General features: G+C 49.3%; 3 protein-coding genes across 3 annotated transcripts in view; all 3 read right to left on the reverse strand.

Annotated features, from left to right (window-relative positions):
- The window catches only part of LOC143956057 (uncharacterized), a 143,404-nt gene that overhangs the window by 61,196 nt on the left and 66,732 nt on the right, over nt 1–15,476 (reverse strand). The window lies entirely within an intron of this gene.
- The window catches only part of LOC143955428 (uncharacterized), a 231,063-nt gene that overhangs the window by 50,607 nt on the left and 164,980 nt on the right, over nt 1–15,476 (reverse strand). The gene's annotated exons all lie outside the window — the stretch shown is intronic.
- Nucleotides 1,652–3,965, reverse strand: LOC143955817 (uncharacterized). Its single transcript, XM_077465935.1, has 5 exons — nt 3,714–3,965; nt 3,233–3,356; nt 2,884–3,116; nt 2,151–2,510; nt 1,652–2,033 (listed from the first exon to the last, which is right to left on the reverse strand). The coding sequence occupies exons 1-5, from the start codon at nt 3,963–3,965 to the stop codon at nt 1,830–1,832; spliced, it is 1,173 nt and encodes a 390-aa protein (XP_077322061.1). The 3' UTR covers nt 1,652–1,829.

The following is a 15,476-nucleotide window of genomic DNA, read 5'->3' on the forward strand; positions in this document are numbered from 1 at the left end:
CTGAAACAAAGTTTCGGCGAACAGTTTTACGGAAATTCCGTAAGACTTTGTCCGTCAAACAGTCCGCTGAAACTGTCCGCTGAAGCCCACACACGAGCGGACTGTCCGCTGAAACACTGTTCAGCGGACAAAGTTGGGCGAACAGTCCGCCCGTGTGTACGCGGCCTAAGGCTGAGTGAGCCACTCAACCAAATCTGGTGCGTCCTTTGACGTAATCGCACGCACCTTCTGCAATTTCCCACTTTGGCTCAAGTCTGTTGCTCCTGCCCTACCCCTACCACCCCTGCGGAAGGGCCTGCCTCTTCCTCTGCCTGTAGTTTTTTTAAATGACCCTTTGACAAAAGTCTCTAGAGAAGTGCAGTATGTATGTGGAAGAAGGTATATAACACCCCGCTTCAATCTGTCATTTTTGGGGGTCACTGGTCTATCACACCAGTTATAATACTTTTTTTTTTTTTTTATTGTGTTTGTCGCTCTTTGTAATATCGCTGCAGAACCGCTCAGCAGTCACAATGCTGCACAGTGGAAATGCACTATACTATGCTTTCTATATGTGCAAGTATTTTATACGTGTATTACACCCCTATATACTGCACACCAAATAGTACACCTATACCAGTCCTTACAAGGACCTTTGTGGACCTATTAGCTAGTGATTTGCAGACTGTCCCTCAGTCCCTACATTGATAAAAGACAGCTGCAGAATCGGTCTGCAGTCAAGTATAATAATCTATGGAAGAAAGTATATTAGACGTGTACAACCCTATATACTGTACACCTATACCAGTCCTTAAAGTCTGCCAGTTTGGCGAATCGTGAACGCGCAAAATTTGCCGCGAACCACAAGGCCATCTCTACTCAGGAGATTCAGTGGCCACTGAATCTGGAAGTCTAGTGAGAAACCGGGAGCTCAGTGAGTGAAGATCTACAGTGAGAGACTTTGTGAGAAGAAGAGAACTATTCTGTGTTACCAAGAGTTATGTACAACTACCGTCAGTGACAGTAACAAGATTTGTTACCACAGGAGACGGCGGTCCTCCCTATACAGAAGTGGGGTCTGGCTGGAGGCCTTACACTGTATAGCTGTCTACCTATAGAAGTCTCGGAGTCTGCCAATTGTCATTGCATCTACTCAAATGTGTCCCTGGCCCTAAACCGGCTCTCCCACAGTTCTTGTTCAGAGATAATAAATATCTTGTTTGCATTCAAAAAGTGACTGGCGCCCATCATTCCACCTTGCATTACACCCACCATGCCTCGTAACCCACTCTACAAAGAAGGACGTCAGCTGACTCTAACTCTGGAGGTCATCATTAGAGTATATAGTGCAATGGTCAGGAGTATGTAATGTACATATCAGGACTCATAATATTGGTGATTAGTAATCAGTGGCGGGTTATATGTTCATCAGAGACAAGTTGCAGAGGTCCCACACCGCTCCTCCCATCTCCTGAGACTGCACTCAGTGACTTGGGTCTGAGACTATACAGACATACTGTATCCCTCCACCCGGCACAGCCAGCAAATAACAGAGCAAGTAACCCCGAGGGGAAAATTCTTCTGTCAGAGATCTTACTAGACCCGGGCATGGGGCAGAAGACCCAAGGTACATACCCCAGGTGTCTAGGTCTAGTAATGTCTATGGTGAAAATGAACATTTTTCTGCCGGCTGATCCCCAGAATCTCCATAAATCCAGTCTAGATACATAAATTGTGTCGGCAGCACAGAGAAGGAAGATTATCGGAGAGAAATCCAGGAATACAGGACGGGGAACACAGCTCAGGAAAGTGACCAGGGGATTACAGGCTGATATCACCCAGCCCCCGCCCTACTCTGGACCAATCAGTGAGCAGTATGGGTGGAGGAATGGATTTACTGTTAATGACCCACCTGTGCTGATCTCTGTAGGAGTGTCCTCCTCTATAAATGTCCCCGTTATTCCATCCTCCTCCATAGACTGCTGATCATCCCTCACATACCTCTCTTCTTCTTCTGATTTCACCTCAAATTCTATATCCATTGGATCTCCACTCTAAACCAAGAAAATGAGAGAGAAAATATCAGATATGAGCTTTATTATGGTGACATCACATAGTAAAGCCCCACATCGTCCCATAAGTCTGTGTTTTATAATCTCCGTCCCACCAACCTTGTAATAGTGGGGGATGGTGTGACCTTCCTGTGTGGAATCCCGGGAATACAGAGGACGGGGACATCTCTCTGGTGGGTTCCTGGTATTTGGTGGCTCCATCATATCCTTGTGTCCTTCTGAAAACTCCTCCATCACTCCATACTCCTCATCCTCCTCTTTATACTCTTCTTTAATATCAATATTATCATCCCCGAGGTTACCACGGGGACATCTCTCTGGTGGGTTCCTGTATCTGGATGACTCCACCATGGTGTCCTGGTACAGATCTTTGTGTTCTTCCTCCATCACCCCATCCTCATCATCCTCCTCTTTTATCTCTTCTTTAACCTCAACTTTAGGATCTCTCAGGTTTCCACTCTGAATATATAATAAAAATGACATCAATGGTAACAATGCAGATAATGTACAGATCCTAATGATACTATCAGTGATTGTTCCTCATCTACCTGATGATGGTGGGGGATGGTGTGACCTTCCTGTGTGGAATCCCGGGAATACAGAGGACGGGGACATCTCTCTGGTGGGTTCCTGGTATTTGGTGGCTCCATCACATCCTTGTGTCCTTCAGAAAACTCCTCCATCACTCCATACTCCTCATCCTCCTCTTTATACTCTTCTTTGACAACGATATTGTAATTCTCAAAGTTCACACTCTGAAAATATAAAACATTCATTGTAACAAACATTCTTGTTCATAAATCATGACTACCAATAACTGTTCCTCATCTACCTGATGATGGTGGGGGATGGTGTGACCTTCCTGTGTGGAGTTCCGGGAATACAGAGGACGGGGACATCTCTCTGGTGGGTTCCTGGTATTTGGTGGCTCCATCATATCCTTGTGTCCTTCTGAAAACTCCTCCATCACTCCATACTCCTCATCCTCCTCTTTATACTCTTCTTTAACAACAATATTATAATCACTACGAAATCTCTCTGGTGGGTTCCCATTACTGGATCCATCTGTAGGAAACACACACACTGACTGAATACATTGTTTCTATGTGTTTATCAGATGATGGGGGATCTAGGTGGAGCCTCCGTACTGCTCTCTCCTTTACAATAAAGTCTCCTCTTACCCGGTGATGTGAGGGGCGGCTGATTGGCCATCATGACGTCCTTGTAGAGATCCTTGTGTCCTTCTAAATACTCCCACTCCTCCATGGAGAAATAGACAGTGACATCCTGACACCTTATAGGAACCTGACACACACAATGATACAGTCACCATCCAGACACATCCCTTGTGTGGGACCTTCACAGACATCGGGAATAATTATTTCCTCCTCCATAAAGATTATAAAATCAAACACACGTATCATAAGCCCCTCTAGATAAAACCCCCAACCCGTATTATAGTATAATCCCTTAGTATAGACTGAAAAAGTGAAATCGATGGAAGAAAAACACATTTCCGAGATGAAGAGAATGAGGGACACCTGAGGAGGAAAGAGGGGCTTTTTTTGTGACTGAGGGACAGTCCCTCCAAACCAGGGACAGTTGGGAGCGATATGTGTGTATCATCATCTGCTGGATAAATAGAAGATACGATCTTATTACCTCCTCTACTGCCGATTCCAGCGATGTCTCCTCTCTACTTCCTCCCGCCTTACCTCTCACCCGGAACTTCCTGTCTGTAACTGACATCACTTCCTGTCTTCCATAGAGACTTCCTGTTTCTATGGTAGACGTGCGAAGCTCACCACCTTGTGGAGCTCTGAGGAACTGCAGCCCCCAAGAAACGTCTCGTAGTGTGAACACGGCCTTGTGCTGTGTGTGTATGTACTGTATATCCTTATAGATGGGGGTCATCTCCACTCCCACCAAGGGGGAGAGAAATATATTACTGCCTAGTCCAGCCTTTCTCAGCCAGAGTTCCTCCAAAGGGTTCTAGGGGTTCCTTGAGCAATGAACCATTTCTGTCTCTCAGTAACAACTGACATCAATGATCTGCAAGTGGGGGGGGGGGGGGGGGGTGAGCAGTCTTCCCACTGATGACAATATAAGGGGGTCCTTCTCCCATTAGTCACCAATGTAAGGGACCACTACACTGACCACTGTTATAAGTGGGTCATTCTCCCATTGGTCACCAATGTAAGGGACCACTACACTGACCACTGTTATAAGGGGGTCATTCTCCCATTGGTCACCAATGTAAGGGACCACTACACCGACCACTGATATAAGGGGGTCCTTCTCCCATTGGTCACCAATGTAAGGGACCACTACACTGACCACTGTTATAAGGGGGTCATTCTCCCATTGGTCACCGATGTAAGGGACCACTACACTGACCACTGTTATAAGTGGGTCATTCTCCCATTGGTCACCAATGTAAGGGACCACTACACCGACCACTGATATAAGGGGGTCCTTCTCCCATTGGTCACCGATGTAAGGGACCACTACACTGACCACTGTTATAAGGGGGTCCTTCTCCCATTGGTCACCAATGTAAGGGACCACTACACTGACCACTGATATAAGGGGGTCCTTCTCCCATTGGTCACCAATGTAAGGGACCACTACACTGACCACTGATATAAGGGGGTCATTCTCCCATTGGTCACCAATGTAAGGGACCACTACACCGACCACTGATATAAGGGGGTCATTCTCCCATTGGTCACCGATGTAAGGGACCACTACACTGACCACTGTTATAAGGGGGTCCTTCTCCCATTGGTCACCAATGTAAGGGACCACTACACTGACCACTGATATAAGGGGGTCCTTCTCCCATTGGTCACCAATGTAAGGGACCACTACACTGACCACTGATATAAGGGGGTCATTCTCCCATTGGTCACCAATGTAAGGGACCACTACACCGACCACTGATATAAGGGGGTCATTCTCCCATTGGTCACCGATGGAAAGGACTACTACACTGACCACTGTTATAAGGGGGTCCTTCTCCCATTGGTCACCAATGTAAGGGACCACTACACTGACCACTGATATAAGTAGACATGTGCACGAAGAAAATATTTGTTTAGTTTTAAAGATTTTTTTTTTTCGATTTGAAACATTTGAATCAATACATTTTGAATCGGCCGATTTGAAAACTTTAGATAGGACAAAGGAGAAATGGAAAAAAAAGGGCGCACCGACCTCGTGCATTATCCTTTAATGTATTTTATTAAAAAAGTAAAATTAAAAACTACTCAAACATGTGGAAGAAAACCGCAGTATAAAAACCCTTCAGATGATGGGCGTCGGTCTCACGACAACAGATTCCAGATGGTAGCGGAGAAGATTATAATGGCCACTGCCGACTGACGCGTTTCGAAGGAATACCTTCTTCCTCAGAGCACAGCAGTGATATCTCCTTCAGTTTCTTATATTTACACACATACGAGTGTGCACCAATGAGGCAGCTCCCACGGGGGCTCAGGGATCACGCCCACAAATTGTGGGCGGTACTCAACAAGAGGGTGACTCCCAAATAACTGAATGGACAACCACACCTCCATCCATTTAGTCGGGTACCCATCGGATAGATGCAAGTAGTATTATATACATCTGTATTCAAAGAGAGTCACCAAAAAAATCTCTCTCTGCCAGTACATAGACCGGACATGTACAATAAGAGGGCCAAACACAATTCAACCCAACTGAAAGACCACAAACAATCACAACCAGTAAAAAGGAGGACACACATAGTTAGCAAACATGGCAATCTGGGATTTCCATCCCACAGCAACATATTGGATACTGGTAATGACAGCAAGAGTACAATGCAGGAAAATCACGGGCTTTCAGCACATGCAGATGTGTATATGTATTGGTTTACATGTGCCCCCCCCCTTTTAGAATTGAATTCAATTTAACATAATATAGTAAGGGGTGCCCCGTACACACGATCGCACATTCAGACAACAAAATCCATGTTTTTCTTTCCCCGACGGATGTTGGCTCAAACTTGTCTTGCATGCACACGGTCACACAAGGGGTATTGGAAATTCCGAACGTCAAGAACGCGGTGACGTACAACACGCGCGCGACGAGCCGAGAAGTTCAATAGCCAGTGCGGCTCTTCTGCTTGATTCCGAGCATGCGTGGAATTTTGTGCGTCGGAATTGCGTACACGCGATCGGAATTTCCGACAACGGATTTTGTTGTCGGAAAATTTGAGATCCAGATCTCGTTTTTTTTGTCGGAATTTCCAACGGAAAATGGAGCCTACACACGGTTGGAAATTCCGAAACATTTGTTGTCGGAATATTCCGACCGTGTGTATGCAGCATTAGTGTGCATTTTGATGGGGGCATTTATGGAGATGGTTGATTCAGGGGCGATCTATTTCTGGAGGGGCCCGGGGGATCTTTAAATCAAGGAATCTTTCGAATGCTCTGTGTTTTCCTTCAGGCGTCTATTTTCCATCAACGGGGTTGTATTGGCCCACAGAAATGTCTGGTCTGCTCTCTATGAGGCAGTCTACGGTAAAATGGCGGTGGCTGACTATCATGGTTGACGTCATCCCTGCACGACGGCAGACGCACGGGGAAGTGACACCTGGTCGGTACTTCCGTTCCTATGGAACGCAAACAACATGGCGGGCGTTCCAGGTGACGGAACCGGCCGTGAGGGGAAGCCATCAATGCCACTGTTGTGGCAGCTATTATTATTATATTCACTGGCGACACATCGAGCTGTTAAGAAGCGCGTCGAGGGGACAAGCTCCGGATCTCTCTGGATGATGGTGCATAGCGCTGTGAAGTGATGGTCTAAATGGGTGAGCTTTGTACTCTTGCCGTCAATAACCGGTATCCAATATGTTGCTATGGGATGGAAATCCCAGATTGCCATGTTTTCTAATTGTGTCCTCCTTTTTACTGGTTTGGATTGTTTGTGGTCTTTCAGTTGGGTTTAATTGTGTTTGGCCCTCTGACTGTATATGTCCGGTCTATGTACTGGTAGAGAGAGAGTGAATCTCTCATACAGCTGTATGTAATACTACTTACATCTGTCCGATGGGTACCCCGATTAATGGATGAAGGTGTGGCTGAAGGAGATATCACTGCTGGGTAGGGATGAGCCGAACAGCCCCCGGTTCGGTTCGCACCAGAACTTTCGAACGGACCCCAAATTCGAACGAACTTTAGAACCCCATTGAAGTCTATGGGACTTGAACGTTCAAAATTAAAAGTGCTAATTTTAACGGCTAATATGCAAGATATTGTCCTAAAAAGGGTTTGGGACCTGGCTCCTGCCCCAGGGGACATGGGTCAATGCCTAAAATGTTTTTAAAAATGTCCGTTTTGGCGGGAGCACTGATTTTAATGATGATTAAAGTGAAATCTTCCTTTAAATATGGTGCCTGGGGGGTGTCTGTAGTATGCCTGTGAAGTGCCACGTGTTTCCCGTGTTTAGAACAGTCCCTGCACAAAATGACATTTAACGAAAATAACATCATTTAAAACTGCTTGTGGTTTTAATGTTATATCTGGTTCCTGCAATATGGATGAAAATCATTGAGAAAAATGGCATGGGTAGCCCTCCCTGCCCATTACCAGCCTATTTGGGTCTTGTACACATATTAAGGGGAACCCTGTACCCATATTAAAAAAAGGAAATGCGTGTGGCCCCCAGGCCCTATATACTCAGAACAGCAGTATACAGGCGGTGCAAACAAGACAGGGACTGTGTAGGTTTGTTGTGTTAAGTTGAATCTGTTTGTAATTTTGAACTGGTACATTTTTAAAGTGTAGCTCCAGTCAAAAAAACTATTTTTAAGCTTTTTGGAAAACATAGGGAAGGGTTATCACCCCTGTATAATTTGTTTTGTCGTCCATCTTTTTTCATCTCACTTGCTGTTGTCTCCTTCCGTTTGCAAGTAGGAGATGTTTGTAAGTTGGATGTTTGAAAGTAGGGGCCTGCCCTATATGCTCTGCAGAAATGGCGGAACAAGGTGTTGGTGTTGCCACAACATTGTAAGCCCTGAAAGTGACTCTTGGTGGACGCTGGAGCGCCCTGCTGTGAACGATTATATCAAGAATTGTAATTACATACCATTGTTGAACAGTGATAGAAAAATTGACCTTTGGTGGTTGTGGTGCTGGTGCCACAACACTATAAGTCCTCACAGTTACTCTGGGTGGGCACAGGAACGGGCCCTCCTGTGAAATAATATATCAAGAATTGTAATTACATGTTCCTGTTAAACAGGGGCAGAAAAATTGGGCCTTAGGCACTGGTGCCACGACACTGCAACCTCTCCCATATACTCTAGTTTTAGTGCAGGAATTAGCCCTGCCGCAAAGCATTGCATCAAAAATTGTAATTAAACGCCCCTGTTAAACAGGGGCAGAAAAATTGGGCTGGTGGCATCACCCAGAACCAAAAATGTTCTTCCAACATATCAGCGGAGGAGGAAGAGGATAGACAATCAACATAACAGGACAGTCACTCAGCATCAGCATAGGCAGTCTTGAAGGGATGTGATATTTCAAAAAAAATTATTCGGTTACATCAGCTTCAGGTGCTTGGTAGCTGTGGGTGATCCAAGACTGATTCATCTTGATGAAGGTCAGTCGATCAACTGATTCGGTGGACAGGCGCACCCTGTGATCGGTAACAAAGCCACCAGCAGCACTGAAGGTGCGTTCCGAAAGAACGCTGGATGCAGGACAGGCCAGTAGCTCAATTGCATACTGTGCAAGCTCTGGCCAGTGATCCATCCTCAAGACCCAGTAAGCCAGAGGATTTTCGGTGGGAAAGGTGTCCAAGTCTGACCTTGCCCCTAGGTATTCCTGCACCATGTAAATCAGACGCTGGCGATGGTTGCTGGAACCGATCATACCTTGGGGCTGCGGACTAAAAAATTGCCTGAAAGCATCGGTCAGACGGCCACCTTCTCCACCGCTCCTTCTGACCGATGCCTCAGCAACACGTTGTCCAGGAGCAGGAGTTTGTAACCTCCCAGTCTCTGGGAAAGCGTTGCACAGACCTTTCTGCAAGGCCTCCCGGAGATGTCTCATCCTCTGCTCCCTCTGCGATGGCAAGATAAGGTCGGCAACCTTACCCTTGTACCGTGGATCAAGTAGAGTGGCCAGCCAGTAATGGTCCCTCTCCTTGATCCGAAGAATACGAGGATCCTTCCGCAGGCTTTGCAGGATCAGGGAGGCCATGCAGCGTAGGTTAGCTGAGGCATTCGGTCCGGAGTCCTCTGGGTCACTAAGGACAACATGATCCGCAGCTACCTCCTCCCAGCCACGTACAAGTCCACGGGTTTCTTGGGACTGTAAATCATCCCTACAAGACTGCTGCTGCTGCTGAGTGCCAGCCTCCACCTCCATGCTGACACAATTATCCTCCTCCTCTTCCTGTGTGATGGGTGGCACAGCAGGAACACTGTCTGGATAAAGGGGGCCTTGAGAGGCAAGGAAGTCCTCCTCTTTCTGCCTCTGTTCTGCCTCAAGTGCCCTGTCCATTATTCCACGCAGCGTATGCTCCAAGAGGTGGACAAGAGGTACAGTGTCACTGATGCATGCACTGTCACTGCTCACCATCCTTGTGGCCTCCTCAAACGGTGACAGGACAGTGCATGCATCCCTGATCATGCCCCACTGGCGTGGTGAGAAAAAACCGAGCTCCCCTGACCCTGTCCTGGTGCCGTAGTCACACAGGTACTCATTGATGGCCCTCTGCTGCATGTGCAGCCGCTGCAGCATGGCCAACGTTGAGTTCCACCTGGTGGGCATATCACATATAAGGCGGTTCTTGGGCAGGTTCAACTCCTTTTGGAGCTCAGCCAGCCGAGCACAGGCATTAAATGATCGGCGGAAATGCACACAGACTTTCCTGGCCTGCTTCAGGACATCCTGTAAGCCCGGGTACCTGCCCAAGAACCGCTGCACCACCAGGTTAAGGACATGAGCTACACAGGGCACATGGGTCAGTTGTCCCTGTCGGAGGGCGGAGAGGAGGTTGGTGCCATTGTCGCAAACCACCATTCCTGGCTTAAGCTGGCATGGCGTCAACCACCTCTCGGCCTGCCCCTGCAGAGCTGACAAAACATCCGCCCCAGTGTGGCTCCTGTCCCCCAAACAAACCAGCGCAAGCACGGCATGGCATCGTTTTGCCTGCGTACTTGCGTAGCCCCTTGAACGCCTACGGAGCACCGCTGGTTCTGAGGACAGAGCACTGGAAGAGGCCATGGAGGAAGAAGAGGAGGGGGTGGAGGAGAGAGGTGTGTCACAACCAATAGTAGCATTTTGGAGGCATGGTGGCGGAACAACCTCCAACACTACTGCACCTTGTCCTGCATCCTTCCCAGCTGCCAGAAGAGTGACCCAATGGGCCGTGAAAGACAGGTAGCGTCCCTGTCCATGCCTGCTGGACCATAAGTCAGCGGTAATATGCACCTTACCGCTGACCGCCCTTTCCAGCGAGGCAAGGACATTTCCTTCCACATGCCGGTAGAGAGCCGGAATCGCCTTCCGTGAGAAAAAGTGGCGTTTGGGGACCTGCCACTGAGGAACCGCACATTGTACAAACTCACGGAAGGGGGCCGAGTCTACCAACTGAAAAGGCAGCAGTTGAAGTGCTATCAATTTAGCCAAGCTAGCATTCAACTGCTGGGCATGTGGATGGCTGGGAGTGAACTTCTTTCGCTGGTCCAGCAGCTGGGGCAGGGACATTTGCCTGCTATAATCGGACGTGGGTGTACTGCTAGCAGAGTGCCTGGAAGCACTTGGCTGTGACACACCTAATTCTACACCTTCATTCCTCTCAGAGCAGGTTTCAGAGAGGACTGAAGGTCTAGTGGGGTTGGAGATCCCAGCTGATGAGGAGCAAGGAGAGGTCCGCTTTGTTCTTTGGTGTGGGTCTTTGAGGTACGCTTGCCAACGAGCTGCATGGCAGGTCAACATATGTTTGGTCAAGCATGTGGTGCCCAAGCGGCTGATGTTTTGGCCACACGAGATACGCTTGAGACATATGTTGCAAATAGCAGCGGTGCGATCTGATGCACTCGTCTCAAAAAAGGTCCACACCAAAGAACTTTTAGAATAACGCGCAGAGGCAGCGCCCTGCACAGGCGCAGCTCTGCGGTGTGATTCAGTCGGTGTGCTGCCCCTAAGCTGGCCCCCGGAGGGCATCCTGCCTCGTTGGACATGTGCCTCCTCCTCCTCTCTCCTACCAGGCACCCACGTGGAGTCAGTGCCCTCATCATCCCCTCCCTCTTCATCGCTGGAGCAAACCTGGCAGTATGCTGCAGCTTATGGAACATGACTGCCAGATTGCTGTCCTTCTTGAGCATCCCCTCTCTCTGCATTCACGCTACTGCCTTCCTCTAGCTGAGTATCATCATCAGAGCCTACAAAACACTGGGCATCCTCCTGGAGCATGTACCCAACACTGTGCTCAAAGAGTTCAGGGGACTCCTCAGGAGGACGTGGTGGGTCTAGGGAAGGAGTCACTGATGATGACATTGAGAGGAGGGAAGACGATGCGCTGGCAGCTGCTTTGCTAGTACCCTGAGCCTGGGTGAGAGACAATGAGGAGGATGAAGAGGGCTTGGTCATCCACTCTACCAAGTCGTTGGCATGTTGCGGCTCAACATGTCCAGCTGCCGAAAAGAAGGACAAGCGTGTCCCATGGCCACGTGCTGATGATGACGATGCGCCGCGTCCACGACCAGCACTGTTGTCTCTAGACACAGAGCCTGCTTGCCCTCTTTTATCGGCTTGCGCCTGTCTGCCTCTCCTTGCTGGCCTTCCAGACATGGTAATGGCCTGAAGGGAGTTGGGTAAAAAAGCAGTTGGGTAGTGTATATTGTGCTGGAGGCACACAACACCCACTAACTCCTGCAGATGGCAGATGGCTCAAATAGAGAAGAGCTATGTAGGTGGATATTTTTCTTTATTTGTAAACTGCTACCAATACATCAACTTATAACATAAATTTGACTCAGACTTTGAGAAAAGGTGACAAATAAAAATAAGCTCTTACTTGAGCAACAAATTAGACAGGGCTATATAGGCCCAAACAGGCCAACAAAGACCATCTTAACTTACCCGCAAAGCGGGAAATACAGTCACCTAGACTATTGACAACTTAAAACTACACTCTAAATCTACCTATACTACACAGTTATTTACATTATATTATGATATAGGCAGGAACGTAGCGAAACTCTCAATGCCTACCATATTTTTAAAAGAAGGTTACCAAAAAGCTAAACAGGGAGTGATAGGATAGAAAGACCCACCACCAAGGAAAAGGAAGGGGGGGGTCATCAAGGCGGCCGGAAAGAGAACCCCCTCCACAACTTGGCACACCTCTCTCTCCCCATTCTTTCTCCCTCAAGATACCTCACCTTTTCCAATTCCCGAAGGATATCACCCACCACCTCATGCATGGGCAGGTACTTACCCCTAGTGGAAATCAAACACCGAGCGTGCCAGGTGTAATAGAGACAGACTACATTAACTAGGTAAAGTGACGACAAATCAAAACCCCTTCGGGCTCCAAAGTTGCCGTACACCCTCTCCGAGTAGGTAAGGGCCTGGAGACGGGGATAGCCGATGGCATCTCCCACCTCCCCCAGAACCTCTGAATTGAAAGGGCACTCGACCAAAAAGTGGTCCATAGTCTCCAGCGCCCCTCCACACTCAGAACGAGGACAGCCTCTGTCCTCTAGGTTCCGGTACTTCAAGTTCGATCTCACATAGAGGCGTCCGTGGAACGCCCTCCATGCGAGATCCCAGAACTTGGCAGGAATTCTCTTGGAATTCAGGAGGGCTAGCCCCTCCTTGAGAACCCTGTCCGGACAGTCCCTTAAGGCTAGAGGCTTCAGGACATCCGAGGCCATGACCCTCTGGTGCAACTCACGCCGCCCCAGGGAGCCCACCTCCAAGGCCGTCAGCCTCCAACGCCTCAGTACCTTTAGGGCGGTTGGAACATAGGCAGGGAGGTATCCATGGGACCTCCGAAGGTCTCCAGGACGACCACCCTCCTCCCACCCACTCAGGAAAGCCAGAAACCAATCCTTACACGAACGTTCCCACAGAGAGGGTTCGCCCACAAAGATGGATTGTAGGTTGAACTTTATAAACACCACGGTGAAAAAGACTGTGGGGTTCACCATGTCCAACCCACCCTGCTCTCTCCGTCGGTACGTGACTTCTCTTTTCACCAGGTTCAGTCTGTTTCCCCACAGGAGCAGGAAGAACAGACCGCAGACCCGTGCATAGAGAGACCTCGGCAAAAGACAAACGTAGCTGACATAGAGAAACTCGGGAAGCAGATAGGTTTTAACCAAGCTCACCCTTTCCCTCAACGTCAGCTTCCAGCCTTTCCAGGCGTTAACTTTCTGGGTGGCACTTACCAGCCTGCGCTCCCAGTTTTGCTTGGGATAATCACCCGGGCCGAAATAAATGCCAAGAATTCGAATTTCTGGCCGGGGCGTGGGAAAAACGTCCGGGAGGGTGAACTGCTCACCCTCCCTACCCAGCCAGAGAGCTTCGCTCTTATCCCAGTTGACCAACGAACCGGACGCCTCGGAGTAGCCCCCAATCTGTGTTTCCACAAACTGGGCCTCCTCTCGGCTAGCCACCACCACCGAGACGTCGTCCGCGTAGGCCACTACCCTCACCGCCTTATCTGGGCCACTGCCGGGCTCCGTCAGGACCCCCCTCAAACGCTCGCAGTCTAGCCTCCTTACGAAGGGGTCGACCGCAAAGACGTAGAGAAGGGGACTCAACGGACAACCCTGCCTAACACCAGAGTCCACCGGGAAGGTAGGACCCACCCAACCATTGACCAGAGGGAAGCTCTCAGCCCCCCTGTACAAGATCTTAAGCCAATCAATGAATTGATCAGGCAGGCCATATCTTCCCAGAAGAAGCCAGAGGTACTCGTGGTTCACCCGATCAAAAGCTTTCGCCTGATCTAGTGCCAGCAGGTACCGCCCTTCACCCGTCGCCCTGCACCTTTCCACAGCCTCCCGGACGTTGAGGACAGCACTAAAGGTGCTACGGCCGGGAACTGTGCAGTGCTGGGAGACTGACAGTAGCTTGTCTGCGACAGCAGACATACGCACAAACAATACTTTTGCCAGAATCTTTCTATCTGTAGAGAGAAGGGCGATGGGACGCCAATTCTCTACCACAGACGGATCCTTCCCTTTGGACACAAGGATCAAGGCTGACCTTCTCATCGAAGGAGGGAGCAGGCCGGATGCCAAACACTCGTTAAAAACCTCCTTCAGACGAGGAGCCAAAAGACTCTTAAAGGTTTTATAGAATTCTGCCGTGAACCCATCGGGCCCCGGCGATTTCTTTGGAGACAAAGAGTCTATGGCCTGTTCTATCTCAGCCACTAGTGATGGACGAACTTCCGACGGGACGTTTCGCGAACGCGAAACGCGAACGGACACAAACGTTCGCGAAAACGACCGTTCGCCGCGGGCTCCATTGACTTCAATGGGAGGCGAATTTCGCAAACCTTTAGGTCGAATTTGCGGCCACGGGGTAATTATTAGGGGGTAGCACGTAGTCCCACCACCTGGACAATAGCATAATACATGTATGAGGTGAATTTGGGATCGATAACTACAAGCATTTTTTTTTTATTTGGGAAATTGTTCTGACAATTCAGGACTATGGAGCTAATGAAGGCAATGGAGGAGAGGGAAGGTCAGGGACCAGGGTAGGCAAACAAGAGGGTGCAGGAGATACAGAGCACTGACAGCAGCACCGTAATACAGAGCACTGACATCAGCACCGTGACATACAGCGCTGACAGCAGCTCCGTGACATACAGCGCTGACAGCAGCTCCGTGACATACAGCGCTGACAGCAGCTCCGTGACATACAGCGCTGACAGCAGCTCCGTGACATACAGCGCTGACAGCAGCTCCGTGACATACAGCGCTGACAGCAGCACCGTGACATACAGCGCTGACAGCAGCTCCGTGACATACAGCGCTGACAGCAGCTCCGTGACATACAGCGCTGACAGCAGCTCCGTGACATACAGCACTGACAGCAGCTCCGTGACATACAGCGCTGACAGCAGCTCCGTGACATACAGCGCTGACAGCAGCACCGTGACATACAGCGCTGACAGCAGCTCCGTGACATACAGCGCTGACAGCAGCTCCGTGACATACAGCGCTGACAGCAGCTCCGTGACATACAGCGCTGACAGCAGCTCCGTGACATACAGCGCTGACAGCAGCTCCGTGACATACAGCGCTGACAGCAGCACCGTGACATACAGCGCTGACAGCAGCTCCGTGACATACAGCGCTGACAGCAGCTCCGTGACATACAGCGCTGACAGCAGCTCCGTGACATACAGCACTGACAGCAG

This window comes from Lithobates pipiens, unplaced genomic scaffold (assembly GCF_037356315.1).
Source record: "Lithobates pipiens isolate NorthernLeopardFrog02 unplaced genomic scaffold, aLitPip1_a1.2 Scaffold_35, whole genome shotgun sequence".
In the NCBI taxonomy this organism is placed as follows: Eukaryota; Metazoa; Chordata; class Amphibia; order Anura; family Ranidae; genus Lithobates; species Lithobates pipiens.

Bases quoted from the DNA above. Each gene is read 5' to 3' on its own strand.
- LOC143955817 (XM_077465935.1), bottom strand. From the start codon at position 3,965: ATGACCCCCATCTATAAGGATATACAGTACATACACACACAGCACAAG. The intron at 3,357-3,713 runs GTAATAAGATCG...TGTGTGTGTCAG, and splicing joins TGGAATCGGCAGTAGAGGAG to GTTCCTATAAGGTGTCAGGA. The intron at 2,034-2,150 runs GTTGGTGGGACG...TTCTTGGTTTAG, and splicing joins CCATCCCCCACTATTACAAG to AGTGGAGATCCAATGGATAT.